The 15,001-nt window shown below is 40.8% G+C and overlaps 1 protein-coding gene across 1 annotated transcript; it reads left to right on the forward strand.

The window, feature by feature from the left end:
* Nucleotides 1-4,082: 4,082 nt before the first annotated feature.
* Nucleotides 4,083-5,671, forward strand: LOC112930510 (olfactory receptor 10V1-like). Its single transcript, XM_072757381.1, has 2 exons — nucleotides 4,083-4,166; nucleotides 4,266-5,671. Exon 2 carries the CDS (start codon nucleotides 4,271-4,273, stop codon nucleotides 5,270-5,272), a length of 1,002 nt encoding a protein of 333 aa, XP_072613482.1. The 5' UTR covers nucleotides 4,083-4,166; nucleotides 4,266-4,270; the 3' UTR covers nucleotides 5,273-5,671.
* Nucleotides 5,672-15,001: the final 9,330 nt, after the last annotated feature.

The following is a 15,001-nucleotide window of genomic DNA, read 5'->3' on the forward strand; positions in this document are numbered from 1 at the left end:
TAGGGTACTTGACCTAGTATGTTTATATTTAAACTGACAGCCCTCTATTTACACTTCCTGTTTTTTCAACACTGTCTACTCTTTTCTTAGCAAAGACCTTCTAATTCACTGAGTTCATACGGTGTATCATTTAATTACTCTTTAACCATTGGACATTTTAGTCCCTTATGGGCGGTGTGATTTGCTTCTTTCTTTTAGATACAGGAACAATACTGCTAGAAATAGCTTTATGCGAATACTTTCTTGTTCCTTTGACTTTCTTCTTTGGAATTAATTCCCAGCAGTAGGAAATTTTTTTCCTTTTTAAAGGTTCCCAACTAACAGGTGATGCACTGTCTCCCAGAAATGGAATACAGCAAATCATTTTCCTGCCACAAGGGCACATGTATAAAGCTTCACCACACAAAGGTGACAACTGTGGGAACGTACCCACGACAAGTCCCATGGAACTGGGACTTGTGGTTAATTAAGCGTATGCAATCTTCAGCCTTTTGGCCAGAGTTAGAATCTGTGCTTTGATTTCCTCATCTGTAAAATAAGGTCAATAATAGCACCTACCTCAGAAAAAGAAATACTGGCACCTACCTCATAAGTTTATTATAGGAGTAAATGAGTTAATTGGCATAAAGGGCTTAGAATAGTTTCTGACACCCAATAAAGGTTAGCTATTTTTTTCTAAGATTTTATTTATAGGGACACCTGGGTGGCTCAGTGGCCGAGTGTTTACCTTTGGCTCAGCTCGTGATCCCGGGGTCCTGGGATCAAGTCTCGCATCAGGTTCCCCACAGGGAGCCTGCTTCTCTCTCTGCCTGTGTCTCTCTGCCTCTCTCTCTCTCTTTGTGTCTCTCGTGAATAAATAAATTTTAAAAAGATTTTATTTGTATTTGAGAGAGAAAGAGAGAGCACAACAGGGGCAGAGGCAGAGGGAGAAGCATGTTCCACACTGAGCAGGGAGCCTGACACAGGGCTTGATCCCATAACGGTGGGATCATGACCTGAGCCAAAGGCAGACTCTTAACCAACAAGGCCACCCAGGCACCCCAGTTATTATTATTTATAATGCAGGACACATCAGCAGGCACCCCATACATGTTGGCTAGTATTTTAACCTTATTCTTTTTTTCTAGTTTTCCCTGCTGTGATTCAGGATTTTTGGCTTTAGTCAGGCTGGCTTAACTATTGTTTGAAAGTTGAGTTGCATTGGTCATTGGCAGCTGGTGTGTGAGTGTGTGTGTATAGGCAAATATAGAAGCTGCCCTCAAAGAAGCTCCAAGTGTGTTGCGTTGCCAGGGGGACAGACATGTACACAAATTACTCAAGAGTGGACAATGTAGAGTGAAGAGGGGGTGTTGTCTACATACCGAGTATGAAGGGCCAGGTTCAAGTTTCCACATCAGAACTTCCTAGGCAGTGCATGGTGCTCCGTGGAGCCCAGTGGGGCTGTTTCCCTGGAATAGTTGATGCACAGAGACTGTTCCATTCGGTCTTTAAAGAAGGCAGGCTGGCTGGAAAAGCAATCTTCCTTTACTTCCCTTCTGGAGCTGATTGACCACAAGCTAGCTGGATGAAGGACTAAGTGCATTCACACAATGACACTTTTCTTTTTTTCTTCTTTTTAAAGATTTTCTTTATTCATGAGAGACACACAGAGAGAGGCAGAGATATAGACAGAGGGAGAAGCAAACTCCATGTAGGGACCCCAAAGCAGGACTCCATCCCAGGACCCCATGATCATGACCTGAGCCAAAGGTAGACAGACGCTCTAACCACTGAGCCACCCAGGTGCCCCCAACAATACTTTTCTTAATGAAAATGTGGTGGTCAATTGTGATGAGACAGATACTTTACTTAAAGAAAGATTCTGTATAAATTGTTTACTTTGCTCTAAAAATTTGCAAGATATTGTACTCTGCAATTTGAGGACAACCCCGTTTGTCTCTCATTTTATCATGTTATAAGCTTGTGATGAAAATTATAAGAGTTTTGACATTTATTATGAGATATTAGAGAATACAAAACAGGAAACATATCCTTCAGGCTCATCACTCAAAGACTGGATTTTCTGTGTGGTGTAGAGACCATAACTTTTTGAGTTTCATTTTCTGTGTAGTATTATATCACAAATGTTTTCACGTTATTACATTGTCTTTATGAATGTAATTTTAAACAACTGCATAGGTTTTCATTAACTGAATCTAGCATTCTGTATTAGGTTTCATGATTTTCTATAACAATTATGCTGTGATTTTTGCCTTGTGTATAAGGCTTTTGGTGGTTGTTATGGTTGTTGTATTTTAGACTAATTTCTGACTTTAAAGTCCTGAAGCAGAATAACTCAACTTAAATTCAAATGTTCATTTTTTATTTGGAAAATTTCAAAACTACACGAATTAAGAGGACAGTATAATGAATGCTTAGGTCTGTATTACCCAGCTTGGAAAATTATCCATATTTTGACAAAATATGAGCATTTGAAAAATATTTTCCCAAAATGTCAAACCTTTTACCGCTTCACCAGCGAGCCTGGCAGTGCTCTTTTCTCCACAACTTTGGCAGCACTGAGGATCATCCTTAAAATCCAAATCCAAAGAAAACATAATATTAAAACTTGGCTCAGTTGTTAAACAACAAAAATAATTAATTTGCGTTTTGGTCCCACCCCTGTAATTTAGCGGAACAGTGTTTTTGGCCTGGCCTAAGTATCCCCTGAGAAGATCAATGCAAAGAGCCCTCTGTATCTGTGGCCATTCAAATGTAACTGAAAATTCTATAAATATCGGAAAATACTTCCATGCATATGCAAATCTATCTTGCAGCAAATTCAAACTTGATACAATTTAAGGGTCATGTGCATAATGACCTAGTGACTTAGAATAAAGATATGGGTGGTGAAATGGGGCAGTGGGGTATGTTCAGGGAGTGGTTTTCTGAACTCCCACCTCACTCCGTGAATCATGCTAATTTTACTTATAAAAATATGTTGTGACTCAACCTGTAATAATTGGTGTGTAATACAAGAATAGAGGTTTCTTTACTTTTTTCATCAGTTTTATTGAAGTATAATTGACAAAATTGAGGTTCTTTTGCTCTTTAAGCTTAAAGTCAGTGTGGATTAATATGATTTAAAATGTGTTGAAGAGGGTTGGATCTAAAAGTATAAGTTGGATTGGCGGGTGGGTGAGCCACCTATGAGGGCATGAATCTCTATCCAGGGTAGACGCCATAGAAACACAGGTGGACATACGAAAGAGGGCAAAATGAGAGTAGGGTTCATGTTTGGCAAACAAAACAAAACAAAACAATCTGATAGTTGAACATTGAAGGAAAAAAATACGATCACAAAATCCTGACTTTGGGGAAGATAGCCATGTGAGCTATTTAACTCATCTGGGCTTCCAGGGCCACGTTTCTATCGGCTAAAGGCAGCACCTTAGGGCCTGCCTTCTGGGATCGATATAAGAATTGTATGTTCTTTGTATAAATTTGTATTTTTAAGGTGCTGGTGTGGTAAAGGGAAACTCAGAGTACTAAAGAGGCATGTGAATGATCAGGAATGTTTGCTTATTTAAAAAAAAAAAAAGGAATGAAGATCAAGGAAAGAATGAAAATAGGAAACCCCATTGAGAACCTATGTTTTCACCCGTATGTGGAATATAAGAAACAGCACAGAGGATCATAGGGAAAGGGAGAGAAACCTGAATGGGAAGTCATCAGAGAGGGAGAAAAACCATGAGGGACTTTTAACCATGAGAAACTGAAGGTTGCTGGAGGGGAGGTGGATGGGGGGATGCGGTAACTAGGTGATGAGCATGAAGGAGGACACGTGATGTGAATGAGCACTCGGTGTTCTATGCAACTAATGAATCACTGACCTCTACATCTGAAACTAATGATGTACTGTATGTTGGCTAATTGAATTTAAATAAATTTAAAAAAATAAAATTAAAATTAAAAAAGAAAAGAACCTATTGAGTGTGTCAGGCTTGGCACTTTCAGACATGGGAGCTCATTTAATTTTCACCACGCCCTGGAGGTGGGTGTTACACTGTCCCCGTGATTAAAAGGAGAGCGCTGGAGTCTGTAACTTCTCCAAGGTCACACAGCTAGTGGAGTAAGCAGTGGCCCGGCGAGATAACAGTAGCTGAATTCCAAAGGAAGCAGTGAGGGTAAGTACTCAGGGATTACAGACTTTTTACACGGCTGGGCCTGTTCCAGGTTCAAGGACAGGAGAGTCACTTTTCCCACGACTTCTTTCCTCATACCAGGTCTCATGGAAGAGGAAAACCAGACGGGAGTGGTCCAGTTCCACTTCCACCCCTTCTCCACAGACCCAGCGGTGGTTCCCCTCCTATTTGTGGCCTTCTTGCTGTTGTACTTAGGAAGTCTTGTTGGAAACATGACCATTGGGCTGACGGTCTGGAGAGATCACTCCCTCCATACCCCAATGTACTTCTTCCTTTTTGTACTGGCCGTGCTGGAGATCGGCTACTCTACCAACATTGCTCCCCTGACTCTGGCTGGCATCCTTTCCATGGGGCGGATGCTTATCTCTCTCCCTGGCTGTGGGGCCCAGATGTTCTTGTTCATCCTTCTTGGCGGGTCTGACTGTGTCCTGCTTGCTGTCATGGCCTATGACAGGTACGTGGCAATCTGCCATCCATTGCACTACAACCTCATCATGAGTTGGGAGCTCTGTGGGAAGATGACTTTGGGCTCATTGGGGCTGGGATTCCTGTTGTCACTGCCCTTGACCATTCTGATCTGCCACCTTCCATTCTGTGGCCACAATGAGATCCACCACTTTTTCTGTGACATGCCTGCAGTCATGCGCCTGGCCTGCACAGACACCCGCCTGCATGAGGCAGCTCTCTATGCCATCAGCGTGGTGGCTGTGGCTGTCCCCTTCCTCCTCATCTGCCTCTCCTATGGCTGCATCGTGGCCACCATCCTGAGGATGAATTCAGCTGAGGGAAAGCGCCGGGCTTTCTCCACCTGTTCCTCCCACCTTATCGTCGTTCTCCTGCAATATGGGTGTTGCAGCCTCATCTACCTTCGCCCCAGCTCCAGCTACTCCCCAGAAGAGGGCCGGGCAGTGTCCGTTGTCTACACCTTTTTCTCCCCAGTGCTAAACCCCTTGATCTATAGCATAAGGAATCAAGAGGTGACTGATGCAATAAGGAGACTTATGGCAAGAATGTGCTGGGTCAGGAAACCAGAAATATTTCTTCCTAGAAAAAATATTCCCCAAACCAGGAATAAGGGCATGATGTAAAGGACAGGAAAACTCCAAAGCTAAAAGGAAGGGGTGGAGAGATAACTGTCTCCGTGTCTCTCTCAGCCTGCGAAATGCTCTTCAGTGTGAATTCCTCTGCTTTTTAGTGGCGTCCAGTGAGGAAGCCCTGGATTGACCCTGCCTACTTAGCCAGCTTCGTCCCTCATATGACTTAGAATAAGGACTGGACAGGAGTGTCAGTGAAGAAAAGGATGAATGACTGGACACACAGGGACACAGTTGCAGTTGATATAATGGATGCTGGCCTGTTACCTGTTTGAAGAGCCTACCTCCCTGACAGATGCAGGCCCAATGGAGTCACGTATTCAAATATCTTTTGACCCCTCTCTTTGCCTGCTCAAGTCCCACTGCCTTAATAAAGTCCATCTGGCCACTCCTTTGACGGCAATCTTCCTCTTTTCACTAAATCATACTCCTTTTTATACAACCAAGTTTCATGTGCTTTGGCATTGCCTCTGTAATAAGTCTGTAAGTGGGTGCTGGGCGTTAAGGAGGGCACGTGATGTGATGAGCACTGGGTGTTCTACACAGCTGATGAATTATTGAACACTACCTCTGAAACTAATGATGTATGATATGTTGGCTAATTGAATTTAAATTAAAAAAATAAGTCTATAAGGCCCCTCAGGGTGGAAGAAATGGCTTATTCTTTCTTTGTATTTTCTGGTAAGTGCTGGGTACCTAGCCTTAAGGTCCAACCACAAACTTGAGTCCTAACCTTTCCTTCATGAAAGAGAGAAGATGGTGATAACAGCAGCCTTCCTACCTCAAGGGGGTTGGGTTGGCAGTCCAGTGAGATAATGGATGTGTAAAGATGTAATAGGAAAGTACAGAAGAAACCACGATCAATATTTGTTTATTTATTTATTTAAATCCTCTGTCAATTGGCGCTTGAACAAACGGCTTTTACCAAGTTTTTCAAGACCCGCCTTCTCGCTGGTGCCATCCGCCCTTCCCAAAGCAGTAGAATCAGGTGCTTCTCATGACACCAGATGGCTCTTGTGACTCTCGCAGGAGAACCCAAATGGGCAATGAGCAGGGCTGTTAGGGAGATTGGTGGCGGGGACCAGAAGAAGTGAGAGTAGGGAGAGGCATTTTCAAGATCCCTTCCTAAGACAAAAAGAAGAGAATCCCATTCTCTTCTTGATGTTGCAAGTACAATTGATGATAAAAACTAGCCTATTCCATATCTGATTATGTTACACGTGAGAAAGAGGGGTAATATGGAGTCCTGATGGCAAGAATTCCTGGGGCATCCAAGTATTTTTATTTTTATTTATTTTTGTTTTATTTATTTATTTATTTATTTATTTATTTATTTATTTATTTATTTTCATCCAAGTATTTTTAGTTGTGTTTGTGTGGAGATTCAACAGATATTTTATTGATAGCAATGGTGTTTGTTGAAATTAATACATTACTTCTCTATTTTTAATTTATTCTGTTTCCAATCTGCTTCCACAAAAAAAATGTTAAGCAGCTTAAAAATATATCCGATACAAATGTTAAAAACACACAGGCAAGAATATTGGGGTAAAGGAAAAATTTAGACAGGATTATAGAGAATATAGCAGTAAAATTGCTGTGCAGAAATGCAAACCACGTGCTCTCTGCAGTCTATACCTCGGTCACCTACAGGTATCTGAGATTTCTACTAGCCAAGGATAAGAATAAAATTCAATCCTGTTGGACAATTCAGAGCTCATATAATAATATATAGTAGAAATATGGAGAAATATTAATGCGTTTTTTTGTTAAATCTCAGATATAAAAGAATCTTTTCCCGTAATTTTTCAAAGGAGGATATTTCATACTAAACAACATACCAGCAATTATAATAATAACACTAGTGATCATTTATTGAGCACTGAAGGATATACCAGACATTGTTTAGGTGCTTAGTACATTTTAACTCATTTGATTCCCACAATATCTTATAAGATAATTACCATTATTATCTGTATTTTATATGTAAAGAACTGAGGCTTAGAAAGATTAAGTAATTTTCCCAAGATTGCACAGCTAGTAAGTGCTGTCATCATCTAACTTCAAAGCCTGTAACCTTAACCATGATAACATACAGTAAATATGAGATGAATTTCCTAGGGCTCATTCCCAGTGTAAGCTGATGGTGTGACATTGATCTTTAAGTCACTTAAAAGCAGTTCTGGAAGGGATGGCTATGGTCAATATAAGGATATATCTCTTAAATTTTCTAATTTGATTTTAGGGAATAAACCTAAACTGTTAGAGCCTGACTGGCCAGCATGTCTTTCAGGAAATCCTCCATAAACACTATTTTACTTAACCAGGGTCTGGGTAAGAATTGGAGAAGAGAAAGTTTCTCGTTATCATTTTTATCCAAGAGTTGGAATACATATAACCTGCATTAATAACAGGCCAGTCTTGTACTTGCCGTACAGGATTTGGACATGATTGGTTTTCTTTTCTTGCATTACACATCCATCAATGTGCTCCAGTTTCATAATGGTATTCCAGTGGAATCAAATTTGAACAGCATAAAATAATGTCATCATATTTTAATTTGATTGTATTTACTCATTGGTCTGAGCCTACTGGAATGACGCCTAGTGGCATTAGCTATGGAAAGGAAGTGGCCTAGTATGAGCCAAATGTTGTTAGTGTTCCCTCAAAATTCATATATTGAACCTAATCCCTGATGTGATGGAATTTGGAGGTGGTACTTTCTTGGAGGTAATTAGGTGATGAGAGTGGAGTCCTCATGAATGGTATTAGCGCTCTTATAACAGAAATCATACAAAGCTCCCTAGCTCCTTCTACTGTATGAGGATATAATTGAGAGTGTGGAAGAGGGCCCTCACCCAACCATGTGGCACTCTGATCTCAGAATTCCAGCCTCCAGAATCGTGAGAAATAAGTTTCTGTTGTTTAGAAGCCACCCAGTATGTGGCACTTTGTTCTAACAGCCTGAACTAAGCAAGCAATGGCCCTACTGCCTAGTTTATAGAAAATAGTTATTTTAAAAAATATTCCCTTTTTTAACTAAAAATATCAGGCAGGCTGTAACTCAGCTTTAGATGGCCACTGTGTGGCCCCTCAAATCCTCTTCTTGTTCACACAAATAGACAGAAGAGGGTGAGATAGGACATCAGAAGTCGTGGTTTAAAATTTCAGATCAGCCACTGGCCAGCTGTGCAAACTTGGACAAGTCAACCCACCTATGGGGATTGTGGCTTCCTCAGCTGTGGAGTTGAAGCACTAAACATTGATCAACAGATCCAGTAAGGTGTTATGAGATTAAAATGAAATGTAAATTAAACTTAACCCACAAATTATATGGTCAGCATCACCGTCCTGGCCATCCCCTTCCTGTTTATCATTCCCTCTTCTGTCTTCATCGTGGCCTCCAACTTGAAGATTCGCTTGGCGGAGGGGAGGCCCAAGGCCTTCTCCACCTGCTCCCTTCACCTGACTGTGGTCCTGCTGCAGTAGGGATGTTCCAACCCCAGCTACTCTCCAGAGACGGCCCAGGGAGTGTCTGTGGTTTACACATTCCTCACCCAGGTGCTGAACCCCTTGATCTATAGCATGAGAAATAAGTTGTTTAAGGATGCTTTTAAGAAAAGATACTATGAGGTTCATGCTGTTCAGAGTACATTGACTTTTTCTGGATATTATTGATAAACGGTTTTTCCTACATGAAAAAAAAATGGGATGAACCTTATAGAAGACTAGAAGCCGAGGGGGAAGACGCTTACATTTCAGGAACTGTTTTAAATTCAATCGCTCTTCCTTTGTTACTATATGCCCATGTTCTGGCAGTGAAACCAGTGTCTTCCCCTCAAAGTCATCCCGCTTGGGAGACCTGTTGAAAGGATCATCAGTGAGGTTGTGGATATAAAAGTGCTTTGTGTACTGCAGCAGACAATATGGGTCTCATTTGGATTCTATTGCTCCTTAGAAACAAAATGCATTTCTTGGTTTTCCCAAAATTTATTTGCATTATTTCCTAAAATTTATTCTATGCTAAGAGAGCAAGTAAGCCAGATTCCAATAGCACAAAGATCTTAGAATTCTCAAGTGTTGGTGAGAGGAAAAGTTGCCATGAGAAATTGTATCCTCTTCTCTTCTAGAACAAACCAGCATTTCTCAAAAGGCCCACATCCCTCAGATGGCACAAAAAAAAAAAAAAAAAATCCCTGGGTAATTAAGGGTAGGAAAGTGCATATTTTACTTTCCTCTTGAAGATTAACAAACACATTACCTGGGACCTTTTATCGTGGAGCAGTCTTTGTAGGGCTGGGGTTTCCCAAAACACTAATCACTTTTCCTTCCTCCCTCTCTCTCTCCTTCCTTCCCTTCCTTCCTCCTCTTTCTTTCTTTCTTTTTTTCTTTCTTTCTTTCTTTCTTTCTTTCTTTCTTTCTTTCTTTCTTTCTTTCTTTATATAACCTGATCAAGATAATCTTCTGGGAACACTCTTAGGGAAATGGTTGTATAAATGACCAACAGCAGATATTTAGGGGAGTGGTACCAGATAGAATGGTGCCTCAGATCTGAATGAAATGAGTCTGTTGTAACAGAAGCCAGGCTGTAGAGTAAAACATAGGAGCAAATTGAAAAATGCAACCTGTTCACTTGTGGATGTTACTGAACACAAATCCGTGTGTGTATATTTAAGATTTGTTTGTTACTCAGGTAAGTTTGACCTAGAAATTAAAAACTTTCAAGTACAAAGTAGCAATCAAATGACTTAATGATTTGTTTGTAGTGAAATTTAGAACCCTTCCTGGCCTTTGTTAATGATCTTTGGGGCCATGCAGTGTTTGCTGTAGCATCTCTCTGATTTGGTCTTCTTGAAGAGGCGAGATATAGGTCAAGATGAAGGTCAACGCCTCTTCTATCAACAGCAAGTTCACTGCAAGATTCACTGACCCTCCTCATCCCAGAGACACATTTGCCAACTATGCCTGATGTGGTTCGTGGTAGCCTGTGGGGGAACCACACTGAATTTTCGGATCAGCTAGATGCACTCAGTGACTCACTGGGGGAATGTGGAGAAACCATCGGGGGAAAGAGGTATATCGGTCATAGACATCGCTTCATAGATTCCTTGGAAGCAGTCATTCTCTTTTCCAAACTCCATGGAGTCTGATTCTAGAAGAAAGACAGAAGATGACTCAAGGCTGGTGCCATTGCTAAGGAGTCAGTGGGTTTTTCTCCCCATAGCTTCTTAAAAATGGTATTTATTTAACACCCATAAGGCATAGGCACATTAAATTCGGCAGAGAGAGAACCATTGTTGGGGTGCAGGGGAAGAAAGGGAGAGAAATGGGTGGAAGAAATGGAAAGAGAGAAAGGAATAGAATTGGGAGAAATCATGAATAAACTACTGCCACTATGTCCCCGCATCACTCAAAGACATCTGTGGCTCTGGCTATAGTGGAAAGGGGGCTGGACTCCAAAGAAACAGAGTCCCAACTCAAGCATGGCAGCTGCTCTGCTGTGTTGCATTCTGGGGCATTGGGCAGGGCAACGAAACTGTGACTGTAGCCACCTGAAGGCCACCCACTGCCTCTTGGTAGCTTGTGGGCCTGCAGCTGGCGCCTTCTGCTCTAGAGCAACAGAATGGTCCCTTTGGCCCTTCTCTGAGTTCTCTGAGTGGACACTTGACCACTTTTCCTCTCTGACACATGTTCCCATTCAGTATACACACTGTTAGACTTTCAAACGGCTGGTGATTGTGTTTCAGGAATTGTTGTGTGGTTGTCTTTCATGATTGCTTTGACAACCTCCTGCCAAGTTCTCTCTCTCTCACACATATACACACACCCCTACAGGCCTTTATTTTAACAACGTTCAGAGTTTTCAGAGCTACTGGTTCTTGTAAAGGAAAGTTTTAGGTGACACATGAACGAGTATGTAAACATTTGTTTGTATTTACTTAAAAAAGAGAGATTACAAAGTAGAACCAGTATGATACATGTTGATACGTAACAAAAACTGTATGGGTTGAATTTAAGTTGAGTCAAGGAAAATATTAAGTAAGTAAGTCATACCAGTAAGTCACATAAAACATAAATCATGAAGAATGTTCATTAATGCTTGAAGTATGGGAAATGTTTTTCCTACATTTTATAATAGCCTTGGCTAGAATCACTATCAACTGCTGGCATAAAACAATTTATGGGCACCTGAGTGGCTCATTTGCCTGTCTGACTCTTGGTTTTGGCTCAGGTCATGATCTCAGTGTCCTGAGATTGAGCCCTGCATCGGGCTCCTCGCTCAGCATGGAGCCTGACTGAGATTCTCTCTTTCTCCACCTCTGGTCCTCCTCCTGCTTGCTCTCACTCTCTCAAAATAAACAAATAGAATGTTGAAACAACAACAACAACACTTAATTTATAGGGTGTGTGGTAGTGTCATGAACAGTACTTGGTGAATAAATAAAGGAACAGTGTTGTAACATTCTGCAATCAATGAATAGCAGGAATCTGTGGGGTGGTTAGCACCACACTACATCATACAATGCAATCAATACCTTGTTGGATTAGTTGCTCCCATTGAGGACCTATGTGGTAGGGGTGGAGTAACAAGTAATATAATAAACACAACACAGAGTGGTAAATGCTATAATTTGGGGTGGGGACAAAGCCACCACAGAACATGGAGCAGGAAGGGATTTTTCCTTTTTTGGAGGAGAGTATGGGAAGGTGTGTATATCAGAATATGGCTTCATTTAACAGGTGACACTTGGCTGAATTCTGAAGGAATCCTAGCATTTGTCTGGGCGCACAAAATTAATCTCTACTTGGATAAATTAAAATTGTATATCTTTTAGGCTCTCTCAAATTTGGAGAGTAAAAATTAAGCAATAATTAGAATATAGCGAAGTCTAGTAGTAATTAGACCAGTTTAGAATATCATGTCTCCAAACAATTCCTATTTGTGTTCCAACATCGACCACAGGGGATGGTCAAGTTAAAAACTAAGTTAGCCTCTTGGGGGTTTATTGAATCAAAGCTGGAAGGGAATTCCCCAGAAATAAGATGAGAAGAACTGAGAGCTGAGAGAGAAGCCAGAATTCTGTCTCTACAAGATCCAAAGTCCCATGATTTTCCCTGAGAAGAGGCAGCAGGGAAGGATGAACAGTGTCCAGATGTGTGCTCCCCTCAGTGCTGAGTGAGGTTATCTCCTGATTTATCTCCACGATTCCCCAGATCATTGAGAAGAGGCTTCCATTGTGGGCTTCACTCAGTCTCAGGGAAGGATGTGGTCACCAGCCTCTCTAGGTAGAAGGTAAAGATACAGGGAAGACCAGGCTGATTGAGCTGTTGTGTGGTCTAGACCCTGGGAAATGGACCAATGAACCGGACTGACCTCGGGATCCCCCAATCCCGTGAGGGGCTTCCTGGGGTGGAGTTACAAATGAGTTGGAACATTCATGCCATTTCCTGGAGCAAATAAAGTGACACTGTTTATGCCAGATATTTTGACAACAAACAGGTTTTCAAAACAGACATTACCCTGCTAAGGGGGAGAAAATAAATCTGCCTCCCTCTCAAAATGTGACTAATTTCCTAGGTTGCCTGATAGTGGTGACAGTTATCCACCCTCCTTGCGGGAGGGGTACATGCTTCGTTGGGACACTCAGAAAATATAATGTAATCTGCTCAGTTTCCAGGTTACACATTCAATGCCTACTTGATAGTGGATGCTCAATAAATACTTGTCAAATGAGTAAATGTACAGTCACCCTGTGAGGGAAGAAGGTAGAGGAATATGCCAAGGTCTTTATGGAAGAGGAAGGGCTCTCTGTGAATATTCACCAAGTCTTTGGAAGCAGTACTGGTACCACAGAGACTCACCAAAAAGATGCAATATTATTGAGGCTTTATATTTCCTGGGTGAGAAGAGAGCTGGATTTCCCTGATCCTACCTTCATGTAGCAAGGAATTATGCATCAACAAAAGCAGAAGAAAGATAATGAAAGAGAATGTTTAACTACAACCAAGATCACAGGATTGTCATTTTTATACACTTGAGAAGACCTCGGCGAGGAGCAAACTTGGGAGTGGAGAGTGAAGAGTGGAGAGATTTCTCATTCGCTTGCAATACCTTGGATGAAGACACAAAAGGCAAGAATAATGTTTTACTTGTATATTTATTATGCTTTGAATGCTCCTAAAACTAGAGCACCTTGCGATAAAACTAGCTACAGTAAGATTAAAATCCACTTGCACAGTATAAAAGGCAAGAGTGAAACAGAAACAGTTACTGAATGAAAAGCAGTTGAATATAAAACTTAGTTTTGGGCTTCCTTGCAGCTAAGACAAAAAGGGAAACATGAATTAATAGTCAAGTAGGATGACATATATGTGTTCATTAGAGAGAAATGTGTGTATGTGTGTGGGGGTTGGCAAGGGCATGAGGAAAGTGTTGTGAATTCAGGGGAGTCCAAGCAATGAGAATTAGAATTCCTTACCTAAGGTATGTTGAATATCCCTTCTGTAATCAATGTGATTGTGTATTGTGGTGGAATTCATTGTAGTTTTTAAGACACTCCACACATAGAATTTTTAAAAAGCTTCTTTGAAAACTTATTGATGTTCTGGAGAAAATGTTGAGAGATTTTGGGTGGTAGAATGCTTGAGGCATGTGGCTTCCACATCTGGTCTAATAGATGTTCATTAAATTTGTAGATGACAATGGGAGAGAAATCAATTACTCGCTGGGGCAAAGAATTGCAACTCTCTGTAAGATCGTGATGGGCTAAATCTTAAGGATTGGCTTTAAGAAAGGATGAGGATGGGGCCCCTAGGTGGCTCAGTCACTTGAGTTTGGCTCTTAGTTTAGGCTTGAGTGGCGGTCTCCTAGTTGTGGGAGTTGTGGGATGGAGCCCCATGTCCTGCTCATTGGGGAGTCTGCTGGAGATCCTATCTCTCTCTCTTTCTCTAGAATAAATAAATTAAATATTTTTTTTTTAAAAAAGAAAAGAGACGAGAATGAAGAAAAGGAGAAGGAAAGAAGGAAGAGAAGAAAAAGAAGGAAGGAAGGGATGCGACAATAAACTCAGACCAAATCCAGAGTGTGTTATGTCTGGAAATTAACAAACATATAAATAAATACCTAGATTTAGCAAGGCAAGTATGCAGATTTGTGGCCGTATCTAGATGTTAATCCTAGTTCCAACAATGACTGGTTGTATAACTAGGGGTATGTTATGTAACTTCAATTTCCTTGCCTCTCAAATGAGAATTCTAAAAAAAATCAATAAAATTTTTATGACTAAAAAAATAAACACACACTTTTGGAAACGATTTTTGAAAAATCTGAAAAGTGGAGAAAACAGTAATCAACCATTTCTCTCAAAAACACCATTAAGAGTTTATTGTTGCCCTTTATGTTGGTAATATAACTGGTTCATGCTATGCATGCAGTTTCGCCTCTTTGTTTTCTTCATTTAACTTGATAATCATCTCACTTTATTAAACCTCTTACTTATAATAATTTAATGGCAATATAATAGTTCCTCATATGAATATACCCCAAGTGACTGAAATGTTACTTTTTGTCAAGCATTTGTTTTATTTCTTTATGAAAAATTATTAAGGCATACAGTACACACCTTTGTGCATTTGGCTCCATATTCCAGGCTATTTCCTTAGGGTAGATCCTTAAATGTTGAGATCACTTATTCAATGCAGATCACATCCCCCCCCCCCTTA

The sequence above is a fragment of the Vulpes vulpes genome, chromosome 5 (genome assembly GCF_048418805.1).
Source record: "Vulpes vulpes isolate BD-2025 chromosome 5, VulVul3, whole genome shotgun sequence".
In the NCBI taxonomy this organism is placed as follows: domain Eukaryota; kingdom Metazoa; phylum Chordata; class Mammalia; order Carnivora; family Canidae; genus Vulpes; species Vulpes vulpes.